This window comes from Hypanus sabinus, chromosome 30, assembly GCF_030144855.1.
Source record: "Hypanus sabinus isolate sHypSab1 chromosome 30, sHypSab1.hap1, whole genome shotgun sequence".
Lineage (NCBI taxonomy): Eukaryota > Metazoa > Chordata > Chondrichthyes > Myliobatiformes > Dasyatidae > Hypanus > Hypanus sabinus.
This window is the reverse complement of record NC_082735.1, coordinates 33,802,798-33,821,924: the sequence shown is the minus strand read 5'-3', so window position 1 is coordinate 33,821,924 and position 19,127 is coordinate 33,802,798. Positions and strand designations below refer to the sequence as shown.

At 38.9% G+C, this 19,127-nt stretch overlaps 1 protein-coding gene across 3 annotated transcripts in view; it reads left to right on the top strand.

Moving 5' to 3' along the window:
• Window positions 1-19,127, top strand: part of LOC132383536 (mannosyl-oligosaccharide 1,2-alpha-mannosidase IA-like) — a 122,052-nt gene that overhangs the window by 79,733 nt on the left and 23,192 nt on the right. For all 3 annotated transcript variants that reach the window (XM_059954647.1, XM_059954649.1, XM_059954650.1), the window contains one exon: window positions 10,978-11,093. In XM_059954647.1, coding sequence (XP_059810630.1) covers window positions 10,978-11,093 — 116 coding nt within the window. The remainder of the gene's footprint in view (window positions 1-10,977; window positions 11,094-19,127) is intronic.

Here is a 19,127-nt window from a genome sequence, read left to right as displayed (position 1 = left end):
CCTATATGATGTTGGTTTTAAAGGATCTCTGTCTTTTTTTGGCAATATAGTTATGATTGCTGTTAAAAAAAGATTGTGGGAGTTTATGCATTCTTTCCACTTGGTATATTAATTCCATAAAAGGAGGAATTAATAAATCTTTAAATTTTTTATAAAATTCAGGAGGAAAACCATCTTCTCCTGGGGATTTATTACTCTGAAGTGATCCTAAAGCTTCTTAAACCTCTTTTGATGTAAAGGGCATATCTAATCCTTTCTGTTCTTCCAAATTTAATTTTGGAAGGGTTATTTGTGATAAAAATTTATCTATCTCAGTAATCTTATTTTGTGATTCTGATTGATATAGTTCAGTATAAATTTTTTTTAAAGTTTCATTAATTTCTAAAGGCTTATAAGTAACCTTATTTACACTTGTTCTAATTGCATTTATTGTTTTAGAAGCCTGTTCTGTTTTCAACTGCCAAGCAAGAATTTTATGTGATCTTTCACCTAATTCGTAATATTTCTGTTTAGTTCTCATAATTACTTTTTCTGTACGATATGTCTGGAGTGTATTATATTGTAGTTTTTTATTAACAAGTTGTCTTCGTTTTTCTTCTGTCATATATCTTTGAGATTCTTTTTCTAACTTTATGATATCTTTTTCCAATTGATCTATTTCTGCTGCGTATTCCTTCTTAATTTTAGATGTATAGTTTATAATCTGACCCCTTAAATATGTTTTTATCGCTTCCCATAATACAATTTTATCCTCAACTGAATGTAGATTTGTATCCAAAAAAAATTGAATTTGTTTTTTCATAAAATCACAAAAATCTTGACGTTTTAATAAAATTGAATTAAATCTCCAACTATAAATCGATTCCTCCTTATCCATCATTATCATTGTCATTATCATTTGAACAATTAAAAAATAAATATAAAATACCAAATAACACTCTTCTGTTATTTTCAATTAAAAGCCTATTTACGAGAAAAGCTGGATCAAACAATGTTGATACTAAAACCTAGTGAAATAGAAATATTAATTCAGAAAGGAAAAATTTAAAAAATTACATCTTGTATGTTTAATTTGATTCAAAATCAGACAATTAAATCAGGAATTCATAAATCAAGACAAAAATGGGAATCTGATTTGAATGTTAAAATTGATGGAAAAAACTGGTCAAGATTATGTTCTGATAGTATGAGAAATACAATAAATGTTTGACTTAGATTAATACAATATAATTTTTTACATCAATTATATATAACACCACAGAAAATAAATAGATTAAATTCAAATATGTCTGACCAATGTTTTCGATGTAATCAAGAAATTGGTACTTTTTTACATTCTACTTGGTCTTGTTTTAAAATTCAACCATTTTGGATAAATTTAAGACTTTTATTGGAGCAAATTACTGGAGTACAACTCCCACATAGTCCACTATTATTTTTATTAGGAGACATTGAAAGGATAATACCAAAACTTAAATTGAATAAGTATCAGAAAAAATTTATAAAAATTGCGTTGGCAGTAGCCAAAAAAGTTATTGCTGTTAGTTGGAAATCTGATTTATATTTAAATATGGATCATTGGAATAATGAAATACATAGTTGTATTCCACTTGAAAAAATTATGTATAATCTAAGAAATGAATATGATATGTTTTTGAAAATTTGGTTCCATACTTACAAAAGATAGGATTAAATACATAGGTCCTTTGAAGATAAAATTATGAAGTAATTGGGGAAAGTAAAAATAAATATCAAAATTATTTTGAACTCCATGGAGCATGTGGGGATCCTCCATTATCCAGGCAATCTTTCTCTTCTTTCCTTTTTTTTTCTTTCTTTAGATAAGGGTTAAGGGGAGAGGGTAGGGTTAATATTATTTTTCTGAATATTTTATCATCACGTTTATTCTTTGTAATTTCTAAAATTCAAAAATAAATAATTTATTTTTTAAAAAAATAAGAAATTGAATAAGAATTGGGTCATTTGGCCTATTTCAGTGACAGTCTCCCAAATACGGCATGGTAGAGAATTCCCTGAATTAATAAAACCCTGCTTAAAGAAACTTTTCCTTGTCTTCTTTGTATGAACCCTACCAAATTTGTGACTCTTGGTTATAGACTCTTCAGCTAGACCATTCTGTTCAAGCACTTCAAGTATTTTGTAAGTTTCAAAACTGTCTTTTCGTACCACGAACCTACCCCCATCTCTGGAACTAGTCTAATACACTCTCCTCTATCATGTCTTTTTGCAATAAGAAATGAAAACTGCACAATGCCTAGGTTTGAATATAGAACAATTTATTATTACTAAGAATAAGGAGTATTTACTCCTGTACTTGTCTCATGATAAAGGCCAACAGAATAAGAATCGGGTTTATTACCTCTGAACTGTTGTGAAATTTGTTTTTTTTTGTGTGTGAGCAGAAAAGTGTAAAGCCAACAAAATAAATTTAAGTTACAAAAAGTAAATAGTGCAAAAGAAGAATACCAGAGTGGGGAAGAAACCTGATGGTGGAGGAGAACAAGGCATTGTGTGTGAGTATTCAGGCTCTTGTACCTCCTCCATGAAGGTAGTAATGAGAAATGGGTAAGGGTTTTTCCAGTGGTGGAGCTGCAGCCTCTTTCATTCTATACATTAGAGGCTATGATCAAATCCATCAGAATGCTCCCTACCATATATCTGTAGAAAAATCCTAGAATCTTTGGTTACATAACAAATCTTAAAATCCTAATGAAGCATTGCTGCTGGTATTATCTCAGCAATTGCATCAATGTTTTGGCCCCTGAATAGATCCTCTGGGATATTGATGCCCAGGAACTTGAAGCTCTTCATTCTTTGCACCACTGATCCCTCAATGAGGACTGATGCGTAATCTCCTGACTGCCCCTTGCTGACGTCCATGACCAATTCCTGGGTCTTGCTGACATCGAATGAAAGCTCCTTGTTGCAGCACCACTCAACTAGCCAATCTGTCTTGTTCCTGTACTCCCCTTGTTGCCACTTGAAATTCTTTCAACAAGAGTGGTTTTAAGGCCCTGGACAGGACCTACAGTGAGGTCGTTACACCGAGGATACCGGAAGAGAGAAAGGGGGCGACAATGAGGAAGGAAAGGATGCTTGAAGTACAGGAGACCCCAGGGGATGTACCTCTCTTAAACAGGTTCACCTTCTTGGAAGCTGTCAGGATAGAAGATACTGCCAGTCTGAGAGGCGGACAAGTCTGCGAGCCGAAAGTTGGTGCAGAGGCAGAGCCGAGGAGTCAGACATCAGGAAGAGCCGTGGTATTAGGGGACTGCATAGTAAGAGGTACAGAAAGGGGTTTCTGTGGCAACAGGCGAGATTTAAGGATGGTGTGTTGCCTCCCTGGTGCTAGGATCCAGGACATTACGGACCTATTGCAGGGAATCCTCAAGGGTGAAGGTGAACAGCCAGAAGTGGTAGTGCTGCATGTCGGCACAAATGACATCGGGAAGAAGAGGGAGGATGTTCTGCAGCGGAACTTCAGAGAACTTGGAAGAAGGCTGAAAAGCAGGACTTCCAGGGTGGTTATCTCTGGTTTGCTTCCAGTTCCTCGTGCTGGAGAGGGCAGGAACAGGGAGATAATGGATCTGAATGTGTGGCTGAGGAACTGGTGCAGGAAGCAAGGATTTACATTCTTGGACCACTGGGATCTGTTTTGGGGTAGGGATGAATTGTACAAAAGGGACGGGTTGCACCTTAATAGGCGGGGGACCAGCATTCTGGCAGACAGGTTTGCCACTGCAACAAGGATGTGTTTAAACTAAGTAGTGGGGGGGGAGGGGATGAATTGGAAATATAAGGATGGAGTTAAAGGGAAAGTGAAAATAAGAAAAGTTAAAAAGGACAACAGAATCAATGGAGTAGAAAGCTCAAGAAGAGATCATACAGTATGGCCAAGTGAAATAGGAATTGATATGAAAAGAGAGGGGAGTACCGAATTAAAAGTATTATATATGAATGCACGAAGTATAAGGAATAAAGTAGATGAGCTTGAGGCTCAGTTGGAAATTGGCAAGTACGATGTTGTGGGAATAACTGAGACACGGCTTCAAGCGGACAGGGCCTGGGAAATGAATATTCAAGGATATACATCTTATCGAAAGGACAGACTGACTGGCAGAGGGGGTGGGGTGGCTCTGTTGGGGAGGAATGATATTCAGTCCCTTGCTGGGTGGGGGGGAGACATAGAATCTGGGGATGTAGAGTCAGTATGGATAGAACTGAGAAATTCTAAAGACCCTAATGGGAGTTATCTACAGGCCCCCAAACAGCAGTCTGGATGTAGGGTGGAAGTTGAATGAAGAGTTAAAATTGGCATGTCGCAAAGGTAATGATACAATTGTCATGGGGGATTTCAACATGCAGGTAGACTGGGAGAATCAGAATGGTACTGGACCCCAAGAAAGAGAGTTTGTGGAGTGCCTCCGAGATGGATTCTTAGAACTGCTTGTACTGGAGCCTACCATGAAGAAGGCAATTCTAGATTTAGTGTTGTGCAATGAACCGGATTTGATCAGGAACCTCGAGGTAAAGGAACCATTAGGAGGAAGTGAACATAATATGATATGTTTTAACCTACAATTTGAGAAGGAGAAGGGAAAATCGGATGTGTCAGTATTACAGTTGAACAAAGGGAACTATGGAGCTATGAGGGAGGAGCTGGCCAAAGTGCAATGGAACAATACCCTAGCAGGGAAGACAGTGGAACAAAAATGGCAGGTATTTCTGGGAATAATGCAGAAGGTGCAGGATCGGTTCATTCCAAAGAGGAAGAAAGATCCTAGGGGGAGTAAGGGGTGGCCGTGGCTGACGAGGGAAGTAAAGGGCAGTATAAAAATAAAAGAGAATAAGTATAACATAGCAAAGATGAGCGGGAAACCGGAGGACTGGGAAGCTTTTAAAGAGCAACAGAAGATATCAAAAAAGGCAATACGCCAAGAAAAAATGAGGTACGAAGGTAAACTAGCTAGGAATATAAAGGAGGATAGTAAAAGCTTCTTTAGGTATGTGAATAGCAAAAAAATAGTTAAGACCAAAATTAGGCCATTGAAGACAGAAACGGGTGAATTTATTATGGGGAACAAGGAAATGGCAAATGAGTTGAACAGGTACTTTGGATCTGTCTTCACTAGGAAAGACACAAACAATCTCCCAGATGTAATAGTGGCCAAAGGAAGTAGGGTAAAGGATGAACTGAAGGTTATTTATATTAGGCAAGAAACAGTGTTGGATAGACTGTTGAGTCTGAAGGCTGTTAAGTCCCCAGGACCTGATGGTCTGCATCCCAGGGTACTTAAAGAGGTGGCTCTAGAAATCGTGGATGCATTGGTAATCATTTTCCAATGTTCCATAGATTCAGGAACAGTTCCTGCTGATTGGAGAGTTGCTAATGTTGTGCCACTTTTCAAGAAAGGAGGGAGAGAGAAAATAGGGAATTAATTATAGACCGGTTAACCTGATGTCAGTGGTGGGAAAGATGTTGGAGTCAATTATAAAAGAGGAAATTACGACACATTTGGATAGCAGTAGGAGGATCAGTCTGAGTCAGCATGGATTTATGAAGGGAAAATCATGCTTGACTAATCTGGAGTCTTTTGAGGATGTAACTATGAAAATGGACAAGGGAGAGCCAGTGGATGTAGTGTACCTGGACTTCCAGAAAGCTTTTGATAAAGTCCCACATAGGAGATTAGTGGGCAAAATTAGGGCACATGGTATTGGGGGCAGAGTACTGACATGGATTGAAAATAAGCTGACTGACAGGAAACAAAGAGCAGTGATTAACGGGTCTCTTTCGGAATGGCAAGCTGTGACCAGTGGGGTACTGCAAGGTTCTGTGCTGGGACCGCAGCTGTTTGCAATATATATTAACGATTTAGATGAAGGGATTAAAAGTAACATTAGCAAATTTGCTGATGACACAAAGCTGGGTGGCAGTGTGAAATGTCAGGAGGATGTTATGAGAATGCAGGGTGACTTGGACAGGTTGGGTGAGTGGGCAAATGTATGGTAGATGCAGTTTAATGTGGATAAATGTGAAGTTATCGACTTTGGTGGCAAGAACAGGAAGGCAGATTACTATCTAAATGGAGTCAAGTTAGGAAAAGGGGAAGTACAACGAGATCTAGTTGTTGTACATCAGTCAATGAAAGCAAGCATGCAGGTACAGCAGGCAGTGAAGAAAGCTAATGGCATGCTGGCTTTTATAACGAGGAATTGAGTGTAGGAGTAAAGAGGTCCTTCTGCAGTTGTACAGGGCCCTGGTGAGACCCCACCTGGAGTATTGTGTGCAGTTTTGGTCTCCAAATTTGAGGAAGGACATTCTTGCTATTGAGGGAGTGCAGCGTAGGTTCACAAGGTTAATTCCCGGAATGGTGGGACTGTCATACGCTGAAAGATTGGAGTGACTGGGCTTGTATACACTGGAATTTAGGATGAGAGGGGATCTGATTGAAACATATAAGGTTATTAAGGGATTGGACACGCTGGAGGCAGGAAGCATGTTCCCACTGATGGGTGTGTCTAGAACTAGAGGCCACAGTTTAAGAATAAGGGGTAGGCCATTTAGAACAGAGATGCGGAAAAACTTTTTCACCCAGAGAGTGGTGGATATGTGGAATGCTCTGCCCCAGAAGGCAGTGGAGGCCAAGTCTCTGGATGCATTCAAGAGAGAGTTAGATAGAGCTCTTATAGACAGCGGGGTCAAGGGATATGGGGAGTGGGCAGGAACGGGGTACTGATTGTGTATGATCAGCCATGATCACAGTGAATGGCGGTGCTGGCTAGAATGGCTGAATGACCGAATGGCCTACTCCTGCACCTATTGTCTATTGTTTATTAGCAAATTTTTAGATGGTGTTTGAGCTGTGTCTAGCAACACAGCCATGAGTGTAAAAGAGGGTAGAGCAATGACATAAGCATGCATCCTTGAGGTGTGCCTCTTTTTGTCAGTAATGAGATGCTATTTCCAATCCGCATAAAGTGATTTCCCAATGAGAAAGCAAAGGATCCAGTTGTAGAGAGATACGGAGGCCCATGTTTTGAAGCTTGTTGATTAGTAGTTGAGGAGTGACATTGTTGAACACAGAGCTGTAATCGATGAACAGCAACCTGTTGTTTCAGTGCTCCAAAGCAGAGTGGCAAGCCAGTGAGATGGTATCTGCTATCGATCTCTTGTGGTAAAAGGCAAATTGTGATGGGTCCAAGCCCTGTTAGCCAGGAGTTAATTCCAGCTATGACCAGCCTCTCAAAACACTTTGTCACAATAGAAGCGAGTGGTACTGATGATAGTTTTTGAGGCAGCTCCCTTTATCTTATTGGGCGTTGGTTTGAGTGTTCTTTTGAAGCAGGTGGGAACCTATGACTGCAGTAGTGAGATTTTGAAGAGGTCCTTGAACACACTAGCCAATTGGTCGGCACAGGTGTTCAGTACACTTCAAGGTACATCATTGGGCTTAACATTTTACGAGGGCACATTGGAAAGTGAAGCATGGCTGCCACTTGCGCTATTAGGTTTTGCCTTCTAGGAAGTAATGGCATACAAATCTTACCACATTTGTTGTACATCTGATCGTCTCTCTAACTTCACATAGAATTACCTTTTCACCCTCACAATGGCCATACCTGGACTTCTAGTACTGCTTTTTTTGAACACCACAAATCTAGCCTTCAGCAGAATGCTAATCTCTTGGTTCATTCAGGGTTTTTGGTTTGAGTATGTTCGGTATGTTCTCGAAGACGCTTGCTTATCCACAAGTCTTGATGAAGTAGGTGATGATGGTGGCGTATTCATTCATATCTGAAGATGAATCCCTGAATATGCTCCAGTCCACCAATTTGAAGCAGTCTTGTAAGCGCTTCTCCAACTCCCTTGACCATATCATCGTGGTCCTCAGTTTCTGCCTTTTGGGCAAGGAGTCGAAATACAGTCAGAATGATCGGACTTATAAAGGTACAGGGATGGTGTGATAAGAGTCCTTGATGGTGGTGTAGCAGTGATCAAGTGTTTTGGCTTCTCTGGTTCCACAGGTGACATGTTGACGGTAGTTTATCAGGTACTCCTTCAAACTGGGCTGGAAGTCCTCTGCAGTGATTGGGAAGGAATCAGTGTGCACTATCTTGTGATTGTTGATCAGCTCATCCAGTACCAGCTTGATGCTTGCCAGAGCTAGAACATATGCTGCAACCAAAGTGGCAGCAGAGAGCTCCCTCAGTAGATAGAATGGATGACACTTGCCTGCCAGATGTTCCATTTGCCTCCTAATTCAATACTACATTTGTATGTCGGTTTTCAGTACTGTGCATTTGAACTGTTGGGTCCCATGGAAAATCTCTCATCATTTAAAAAAAATACTCTATTTCTGTTTTGTACACCAAGTCAATAATTTCACATTTTTTCCACATGTGGCATTTTCTTTCCCACCCCACTTTCTCTTTCCATACCCTCTGCATCCTCTTTAATTTTCTTACTGACTCTCAATATGAACTTGTTTTGTATCATCGAGAAATTTGAGAATAGGATGTTTATTGATGTGATTATGAATTCCCAAGTTACTACCAAAAAATCTGGGAAATGGAATAAAAATTTGTTCTTGAAAAATTTATGTGGAAAGGGAATAAAATAATTTTTTCCAACTTTCATTTCTTGATGTGTGTGCAGATGATGTGGCGATGTATTACAGAAAATTATGATGTTGTCCATTTTTTAGGAATGCAATCCTTCATAGATGCAAATGTAGGTTAAGTAATGGAGCAATATCATGGATAAGGTAGTTTGGAGATGTAAAAGTTACTAATTTCTGAGGAAAACAAAATGCAATTTAAAATGTAAGAGAACTATTCAAAGGATCTTGATGTCCTTGTGCTCATCCAAACATTTTGAAATCAAAAGCTACTTCACCTGTGACTGATTTACAGCAGGCAATGATGAAACTGCATCTGAAGGTACTGAGTTCAGTTTGATCTCCTTACCCAAGAAAATGTATCTTGGCATTAGAAAGAATAATTTTCAGTTTTCTGCTCCTCTTTTACAAAAACTTGATCAAAGTTTGATATTAAAAATCTTCCCCTTAGCTCCAGGTTTTAGCACGATTTGAAGTAGCTTTCATTTAATGCTGTCTTTGCTATCATAGGATAACTTTTTCCAGAAGACAGTATTCTTTAATTCTTTTGAAAATTGTTTCAGTTTAAATATTTTCAATCTAAATATGCCATTGTCTTTATTAATCTAATTTTCAGATGCCTTGGTCAACATCCCTGATTCCCACATTATTGGTTTTGTTTAAATGTAAGAAACTAGATTTGAAAAGCAACATTTGTCTTAAACTTAGTACAAAATCCTGTTTTTGAAGATAATCTTCCACAGTGGACATTTAGTGTAAGGTTACTAGTTAACTTTGTTTCATTAAATAGTGAAGAAAATATTAATATCCTGGAAAGTTGATATTAGAATGTTAAAACTATTATGAATATATGCAGAGTTTAGAAATGCTTGATCAGAAATACAGCAACTTCTAATTTTCCAAATGTGCAACTCTTAGGAAATTCTGCCTCTGTCAGCCTGTAATAGTGAATTTAAAATAGAATCCTTGGATCCTATTTTTAATAAAAGGCAGGAAAATTCTCTGTGATGTCCGGCCAATATTTGTCCTCAACCAACATAATTTGTTTTTCTTTTTAAAAAAAAATCATATTACACAGATATCCATGCATTACTTTTTGTCGGACATTTGCTCTGAGGTGCTTTCAGAGTTACTGATGTTCTGAAAAATTATATACAAGTCTTTTAGACTAACCTCATAGTGAAAATTATATACTCAAGGTTGGCTCAAATCCAAGTATTTTGATATATACCATTGTAGTGTAGCGTGGCTTTTACTTGTAGCCAGGCTTGCTGCTTCTCAGGGGCTCTGTAAAGCTGCATCATCTGCAACTTTGGAGTAACAAGCAGCCAGGAAGATGCAGGTGAGTTTCGTCATAAGGTGAAGGATGAGATTGGACCAGTTGCAATGTATCGTTTTCATTCTAAACTTTGCTTAGTTTAAAAATATTCTTAGTTATGCACCACATCTGAGTTAAGTTTCTGTCAACAATAATTTCTCAAAAAATAAAACCCCCTTATTGTTAACTAGCTTTCTCATGGTATCTGCAAAATAATTTTTTTTTCTTAAAATAATCTCCCTACTGACCTAGAATCAGAATGCTTGTATTAAGGTCAAATATCCTCAACTGTGTGGGTTTTACACATTGACCAAATATGCCAGAGCTGGTGATGGTATTAAGATTTTGTTTATCAGATGAGTTTTCATCCACTGTGAAGATGCAAGAAGTTGGTCCTAGACCTGCAGGTGAAATTAGCAGGGGATATTTTGTTGATGTGCAAAGGAGAGAATCAAGGATTGATCCTTTGGGACACCAGAATGCACGGATGGGTGGGAAAACATTGTTGGAAACTCTGGCTATATTTGGATAGGGAAGGGTGGAATGCAATAAGCTGGATAATGGAGGTGAGCCTTTAGTGGAATAAGATGTTCCCTTGGTCAACAATAGAATAGTAATGATGGTGAATGATTATGGATGGCAGACACGAAGTGTGTCGTTTATAGAATTATTTTGGTGCTGTAGGAGATGTGGAGGCTGGATGGAAGGATTCAAAATGCAAGTTACTGATAGGCTTGAACTATCAGGAAAATATTCCTCTAAAACTGTTTCCAGGACCTACTTATTTCTAATTATTTGTCAAAAATGAAACATGGAATTGTGTTTTTGGTTTATGTTGAGGTACACTGGTCAAAAGAAATAACTGACTATTCTAATTTGTAAGAGAAGATGTTACAGCATGATTTGCTTCTCATTAAATAAATCTTTGCTTAGTCAGTTTATTTTTTCATTAGTGCTTATAACAGAATAAGGTAAAATCCAACACCTGATAACTAACTATGACTTTTTATTTTCTAGATCATGTCTCCATTGGTGGGCTTGGGGACAGTTTCTATGAATATTTGATCAAAGCCTGGCTTATGTCTGACAAAACTGACGAAGAAGCAAAAGCCATGTATTATGAGGCATTACAGGTACAGAATTTCTTGAATCCTTAAACTGTCTCCATGGAACTTCGCAAATTTTGTTTTAAATACCAGAAGCTTGAAGCATCATTAGGCTTCTTTATTCTTGAGAAGCCGATATGTTTGTTCCATCGTGGATATTCCTCTTGCAGATATGTTTCACAGTATCAAAAATGAATGTAAGTAGGATTAAATGAAAAAGAAAATAATTACATTACTAATTGGTAACTAAATAATTGTGGAGCTGAGAAGGTGCGTTAGATTTTTATTATATGAAATAGTGTACATGGAAGGGCTTTATAGTTCTACTGAATGCACATCTGTTGACAGGCATGTAAGCTCCTCAAATCATGGACAAACACACATTCAGATAGTGTCATCAAATGAAAGAATTCAGAATACTGATTTTAAACTAAACAGCAGCTGATGTCACTATTTATGTTGAAGAGGCTAATTGCAATGTGAATAAAGTGGTCACTACATTGCAAAGTGGTGTGCTGTCAGAAAAGGAACACCATGGAGAATGGTTGACTATGAAGGAGTCCTATAAGCACTTCACACTCTTTATTAGGCATTCACCTTTGAATACTGGGGAAGGCTCTGATTCCTCTTGGAGATATTAATATTAATAATATCTTGGAGATATTAATATTAATAATATCTTGGAGATATTAATATTAATAATATCTCCTCTTGGAGATATTATTCAACTGTAATTGGTATTCCTCCAATTAATTACTTTTACTTTGGATTGCTCTTCCTTTCTTTTCTATAACCGACTTAAATTTTATTATAATCACCATCTCCTAAATGTCTCCCACTAAAATATTGTGCATTTGACTCATCTCGTTTTTCAAAAGCAGGCACAATAATGCTGTTTCCATCATTTGACTACAAAAACACTACTTTAGAAAATTATCTTCAGCATATTCTAGCAAATCTTCACTCTTTACCTTAACACTATTACTATTGCAGTTTACATTGCAATAATTAAAGTCCACCATTATAATTATCCAATAGATGTAACTCTGTAATTTCCATGCAAGTTTGCTTCTATATTATCAGTCTTGCAATTAATTACCTATGGAATATGCCCGGAGTGTAATGTTCTCCCTTTTTCTTGGGTCTACTTGAACAGATTCTGCATTTGATTCCTTTTTGACAACCTCATTGTCCAGCCTATAATAGTTCCTTGCTCAGTGCAGCTTCCCTTCCTCCTTACTTTTCTTCCCTATTTTACCTAAACACCTTGTATTCAAAAATACTTAATGCCTCTGTCCTACCCCTTATTGTTATCACCATCACATCATATTCTGTGCCTGAAGTTCACTGACCTTATTTGCCACACTCCATGTGCCACATACATGCATTGTGAATTGGTAGTTTTTCATTGATTCAACGTATTTCTTTGTTCTATAGTGAATGCCCACAAGAAAGTGCTTAGGGTAGTATATAGTGACGTATACATATATTGAGAATAAATTTACTTTGAACTTTAAAAAGTTAGTTATTTTCATTTTTACTGACTCTAGTGTGAACTCTCCCTTCTATTTCTTTTTGGATATTTTGTATTTAATTGATTTTATTTCTCCTTACTCTGGCTCCAATTGCTTGTGTACTCTTATGCTTTTACACTGCTACTTCCTGAAACATTAAATTCCTTGTATGGTGTGAAAACACCAATGCCCTTGAACGGAAAACCTACAAAAAAGTAGTGGATACTGCCTACTCCATCAGTAATGCCCTCCCCACCATTGAGCACATATTGTCACAGGAAAGCAGCATCTATCATCAAGGACACCCACCATCCAGATCATGCTCTCTTCTCACTGCTGCCATCAGGAAGGAGGTACAAGAGCCTTGGGTCCCACACCACCAGGTTCAGGAACAGTTGTTACTCCTCAAACATCAGGCTCCTGAACCAGAGGGGATAACGTCACTCACTCCAACACTGAACTGTATCCACAAACTATAGACTCACTTTTGAGGACTGTACAATTTAGGTTCTCTAATTTATTTATTAGTTTACTTTTTCATTTTATATTTGCACAATTTGTCGTCTTTGCACATTGGTTGTTTGTCTATCTTTGTAGTTTTTTTATTAATTCTGTTGAATTTATTTGTATCTACTGTGAATGCCCACAAGAAAAAAATCTCATGGTGACATGTATGTACTTTGATAATAAATTTACTTTGAACTTCAAAATAATCTAATTATTATTAACCCTGTCATTGTTTAAAAATATTTTTGCCTTTTAAATCCTCAACTTTTTAAATTTTAAATCTACAACTTTTTAAATTTTAAGTTTTTTTTTCAGTTTATTAAAGCTATTGAATGCAGAAGTCTTTTAACAAACATTTGTAGTCAGTGAAGCTTCATCCCTAGCTTTATCTACTTTCAGAGGTATCAAGTATAGTATCAGTCCCAGCTACCATTCTGATCATGTCATGCAGTCTATTTCACTGAGGCCAGTGAAAAAGACTGAGAGCATCTAGCCCAGGTGTAGGTCTACACAGACCACACTATCATTCTAGGCACCACAATCTGGCTGAACAAAATAAGTAATGATAAAGGATCTTATAACTTGACATAACATGGATAGTACCAGAGTAAATGTTACAAAAAGTGCAAAATTAGACAATAGACAATAAGTGCAGAAGTAGACCATTCGGCCCCTCGAGTCTGCCCCACCATTCTGAGATCATGGCTGATCATTCACTATCAATACCCAGTCCCTGCCTTGTCCCCATATCCCTTGATTCCCCTATCCATCAGATATCTATCTAGCTCCTTCTTGAAAGCATCCAGAGAATTGGCCTCCACCGTCTTCCGAGGCAGTGCATTCTACACCTCCACAACTCTCTGGGAGAAAAAGTTCTTCCTCATCTCTGTTTTAAATAACTGACCTCTTATTCTCAATCCATGCCCTCTGGTACTGGACTCTCCCAACATCTGGAACATATTTCCTGCCTCAATCCTATCAAATCCTTTAATTACCTTAAACGTTTCAACAGATCCCCTCTCAATCTCCTCAATTCCAGTGTGTACAAGCCCAATCTCTCCGATCTCTCTGTGTAAGACAGCCCTGCCATCCCAGGAATCAACCTAGTGAATCTACGCTGCACTTCCTCAATTGCCAGAATGTCCTTCCTTAAACCTGGAGACCAAAATTGTACACAATATTCCAGCTGTGGTCTCACCAGGGCCCTGTACAAATGCAAAAGGACACTCTTCAACTTTTTTCCATACTTAGCAAAAGGACACTCTTCAACTTTTTTCCATACTTAGCAAGTGATAATGATATGCAGCACAGAAATAGATCCACTGATCCAGCATGTCTCTTCCATCCATTTTTTGACCATCTATATCATCCTATTTGCCTAATTTAGTTCATATTCTTCTGTTCATGTGCTTTTCTAAATGCCTTTTAAACACGGTGACTGTTTCTGCCATCTGTGTGATTGGGGGAGGTGAATGTCTGACTACCTTCCCTACAAATGCTTTCTGTAATTTTTTACAGCCTTATGAAGTAACTTCTTTGCCGCCTCCACTCCAGGAGAAACTATTTACTCTCTCTTTGCAGCTAAAGTTCTCTAATCTAGACAACATCCTGGTGAAAGATCTGTTCCCTTTTCCCAAACTGTATACCAACCAGTATTTGTAAAGTTACCACGTTGTTTTACTTTTTGGAGTGAATGAGGATGAGTGGTGACTAGATAGAGGTGTATAAGATTATAAGAGCCATGCAACTTTTTCCTAGGGTGGCAATGGGTAATACCAGAGGATATCCTTTTAAGATGAGTGGAAATGTCAGAAGTAGTTTTTTTTTATATAGAGTGGTAAGTGTTTGGAATGCACAGCTTGGTGTGGTGGCAGAAGAGATTTATTAGGGACATTTTAAGAGACTCTTAGATAAGCACATGGATGAAAGAAAAATGGAGGGTTATGAATAATGTAGGAGGGAACAGTTCAATTGATAATGGACCAGATTGAAAGTTTGACACCATGGGCCAGAGGACCAATATTGTACTGTACTGTTCTATAAAATCACACTTATTTCTATGCTCCAACCTATGACAATAAGCATGCCACATGCCACATGCCACCATCATTCTATCTGCATTGCTATTTTCAGGGAACAGCGGGCTTGTTCCCCTAGGTCTCTCTATTTCTAAACAATACCATGTCTTGCCCTAATTTGACTTCATCTGACACTTGTCAGGATTAAATTCCACCTGCCATTTTTCTATCTGATACATTTACCGAGGGAGTTCACTGCCATTGTAATTGTGGCTGTTCGCATCCAACCTCCACTCCCTCCACTCCCCCCCCCCCCCCCGCCTACCGTGCTAATATTGGGGAAGTGCTACGTGAGCTCTATGGTGCCTTTATTGTTTCTAGAGACTTTAGCCCTGCTAGCTCTTAAACAGTCCTGTCTAAGTTCTATTAGCATGTTGACTTTGCGATCTGAGAGAACACGTTACACCTCATTTATACCAACATCCATGTTGTTTACAAGGCTGCTTCCCCCAGTCTCACCTTGGATACTCTGACAACTTGTGCTAATTGTTGCAACTTCAACAGGATTGTTTTGAAAACTCGACTGGAACATGTTCAGGGAGGTGGCTACCTATGACCATCACATTAATATCAATGAATACGTGGGACACTCTATCTATATAGGGAAGCACATTGAGAATGTCACCATTATTAAACACATCTCTGAGAGGTCAAATCAGAAGCCACGGTTGACAGTTGAGGTCTGCGCATCTCTGAGAAATCGGGATGCTGCCTTCAGTTTGGGGAACAGGGTGGTTCTTGGGTCCGTAAGAGCAGTACTTTCCTGCATCATTAGGAAGGCAAAATGGAATTATTAGACTTTACAGCCATTTCTGTGACACCAGAGACATGAGGTGCATGTGGCAGGGCATTTAGACCATTATGGACTACAAGTCCACCCTGCACGACAGTGCCTTTCTTCCTGATGGGCTGAATGACTTTTGTGAATGGAATGATGTGGCAGTGAGGAAGGTCCCTCTCCTCACCCCTCTCCAAGGAGCAAACACTCTGGCCAAAGCTGATGCAAGTAGGACATTAACCAGGGTCAACCCACGTAAAGCTGCAGACTTGATACCATACTTGGTCCGCCAGAAAAAGCAGGATCTCCCAGTGGCCACACATTTTAATTCCTCGTCTCATTCCCATTCTGCTATGTCTATCCATGGCCTCCTCTATTGTCAAAATGAATCCAAACTCAGGTTGGAGGAATAACACCTTATATACCAGCTGGGTAGCCTCCAACCTGATGGCATGAACATTGACTTCTCTAACTTCTGTTAATGCCCCTCCTCCCCTTCTTACCCCATCCCTGACATATTTAGTTGTTTGCCTGTTCTCCATCTCCCTCTGGTGCTTCTCCACCCCCCCCCCCTTCTTTCTCCTGAGGCCTCCCGTCCCATGACCCTTTCCCTTCCCCAGCTCTGTATCACTTTCGCCAATCACCTTTCCAGTTCTTAGCTTCATCCCACCCCCTCCGGTCTTCTCCTATCATTTCGCATTTCCCCCTCCCCCCACTACTTTCAAATCTCTTACTATCTTTCCTTTCGGTTAGTCCTGACGAAGGATCTCGGCCCAAAACGTCGACAGCGCTTCTCCCTATAGATGCTGCCTGGCCACCAGCATTTTGTGTGTGTTGTTGTGAGACTTGATACCATACCTGGTTGGGTGCTGAGAGATTCCGCAGACCAGTTAACAGAGGTTCTAACAGACATCTTCAACATATCTCTGGGAAGTCCACTGAACCTGCAGGCATCAAGGCAGCCACCATCATCACAGTGCACAAGAGGATTGCAGTAACCTGCCTTAATGGCTCCCATCCAGGGCACTGACCTCAAAAATAATGAAATGCTTTGAGCAGCTGGTTATGGACTGCATTAAATCCCATCTTCCTGCTACAGTTTAGTTAACACTCAGATTGGTCCACTGATGATGCCATAGCCTCTGCCTTCCACTCTGTCCAGTCTCACCTGAAAAATGGTACCATATTTGCTTGGATGCTGTTTATCAATGTGTAATACAGCAATCCCTCAGAAGCTGGTGGGTAAACTGACCTTGTTGGATCACAACACCTCTTTCTGTAACTGGATCTTAGACTTCTTGGCAGAGACCCCACCCAGTCTGTGTTGGTAGCAACATCTCTGGCTCCACCAGGGCAGTGTGTTCAGTCCATTGCTGTTCATGTTATTGACGCATGACCGTACTGCTAAATCCAGCTCAAACCGAATCACCAGTGAACTTGATGATAAGTGGTTGACCTCATCAGATTGTGTAGAGAGGAGGTAGAATGGTGTGAGCACAACATCCAGAGTCATAATGTAGACTAGAATAAAGAGATGATTATGGACTTTGGGAAGGTGCAGGCTGACTACTATTCATTGCACATAAATGCCTCCTCTATGGAGAGAGTTAGGAGCGCCAAATTTCTGGGAGTGTACATAATGGATAATCTCACCTGGTCTGGCCCATCAACACCGCCTCTTTAGACAAGAAAGCACAGCAGCTTTTTAATTTCCTGAGGAGATTGAGGTGAGTGAAGCTTCAAACCCCCCCCCCCCCCACCCCAATTCTCTCATTCTAACCTATTTTTGAGTGTTGAGAGTGTCTTGACCAACTGCATCACTCTGGATATAGGAATTGCAAGGTATCTGACTGCAAGACCCCACTAAGGATTGCAAAAGCAGTCCTAAAGAAGGGTCTTGACCTGAAACGTCAACTGTATGTTCATTTTCATTGACACTGGGAGGCCTGTCGAGAGAATCACCAGGGTTCCTCTTCCACCTGACTGAGAATTTTATCAGGAACATTGTAAAGGATCCCTCACATCCATCCCACAATGTCCTTGACCCCCTAACATCAGACAGGAGGTACCATAGCATTAGGACAAGGACTACTAGGATGGGAAACAGCTTCTTCCCCCAGGATGTAAGACTACTGAATTCCCTGCCACCATTGAGGTCTCATCATGTATGAAATGCTAGTATTGTTGTACTGTACACTTTTTAACTTGTGTTGTCAATGCATCTTATGCTAAATGTCAGTCTTCTGGAATATTTTTCATTATTTGTTAATTCAATATTACTTTGTGTTGTGTGTCAGTTATGTGTACAATGTTGTGCAACTTGGTCCAGAGGAGTGTTGTTTAATTTGGTTGTTTACATGTATAAGGATGAATGGACAATAAAATTGAGCTTGAGCTATATTCTGTTGCAATCCTAGATATCTTTCTTTGCTATCCACAGCACTACTAATTTTTGTGTTATCGACAGTTTTCCTGATTATACCTCTTACATTTAAATCCAAGTTATGCAATAAGAATTTGTTTCCAATAGCATTATAGGTATGTAGGTACTGATGACAGAATATAAATTATACATAAAAATTATGTCAAGCTGTGGAGGGTGGGGGGAGGAAGTGAGTAAAAGTGCATGTTGTGCACTTTAACAATATGATAAAATTGTGTCTCAGGCTCTTTTTTCTAAAAAGAAGTTTGGAAATAACATAAGCCATCTTATTTTCAAGTTCTGCTTTGTGTTGCTGGAGAATTTGAAGATGGCTCGTGTGGAATGTTTTTAAAAAGATGAAAAGAACATTTTGAATAGTTGCAAACCCAATATTGATGAAAGACAAACTCTTGAGGAAAAAGTAAATTAGAATTAAGGGAGAGACATGGGTTAATCAAGGATTGTCAGTGTGGATTTGTTAACCAAAGCTTTAGTGATTCAATTTTTAATCAAATCTCAAAGAGAGTCGGTGAGGTCATGATGCAGTCTGTATGAATTTTTGCAAGGTATTAGACAGGTTGATCGGTAAAATAATTTTTTTTGATAAAGTAAAAGCCTATGGAATGCAAGTGAAAATAACAATTAAAAATTGTGAGAGACAGCAAAGGTTAATTATCAACTAGAGCTTTATTGACTTGAAGGCTGGGTGCAGTGGGTGTAAGTCTGAGTACCAAGCCATTGCTTTTTATGCTAAATGTTAAT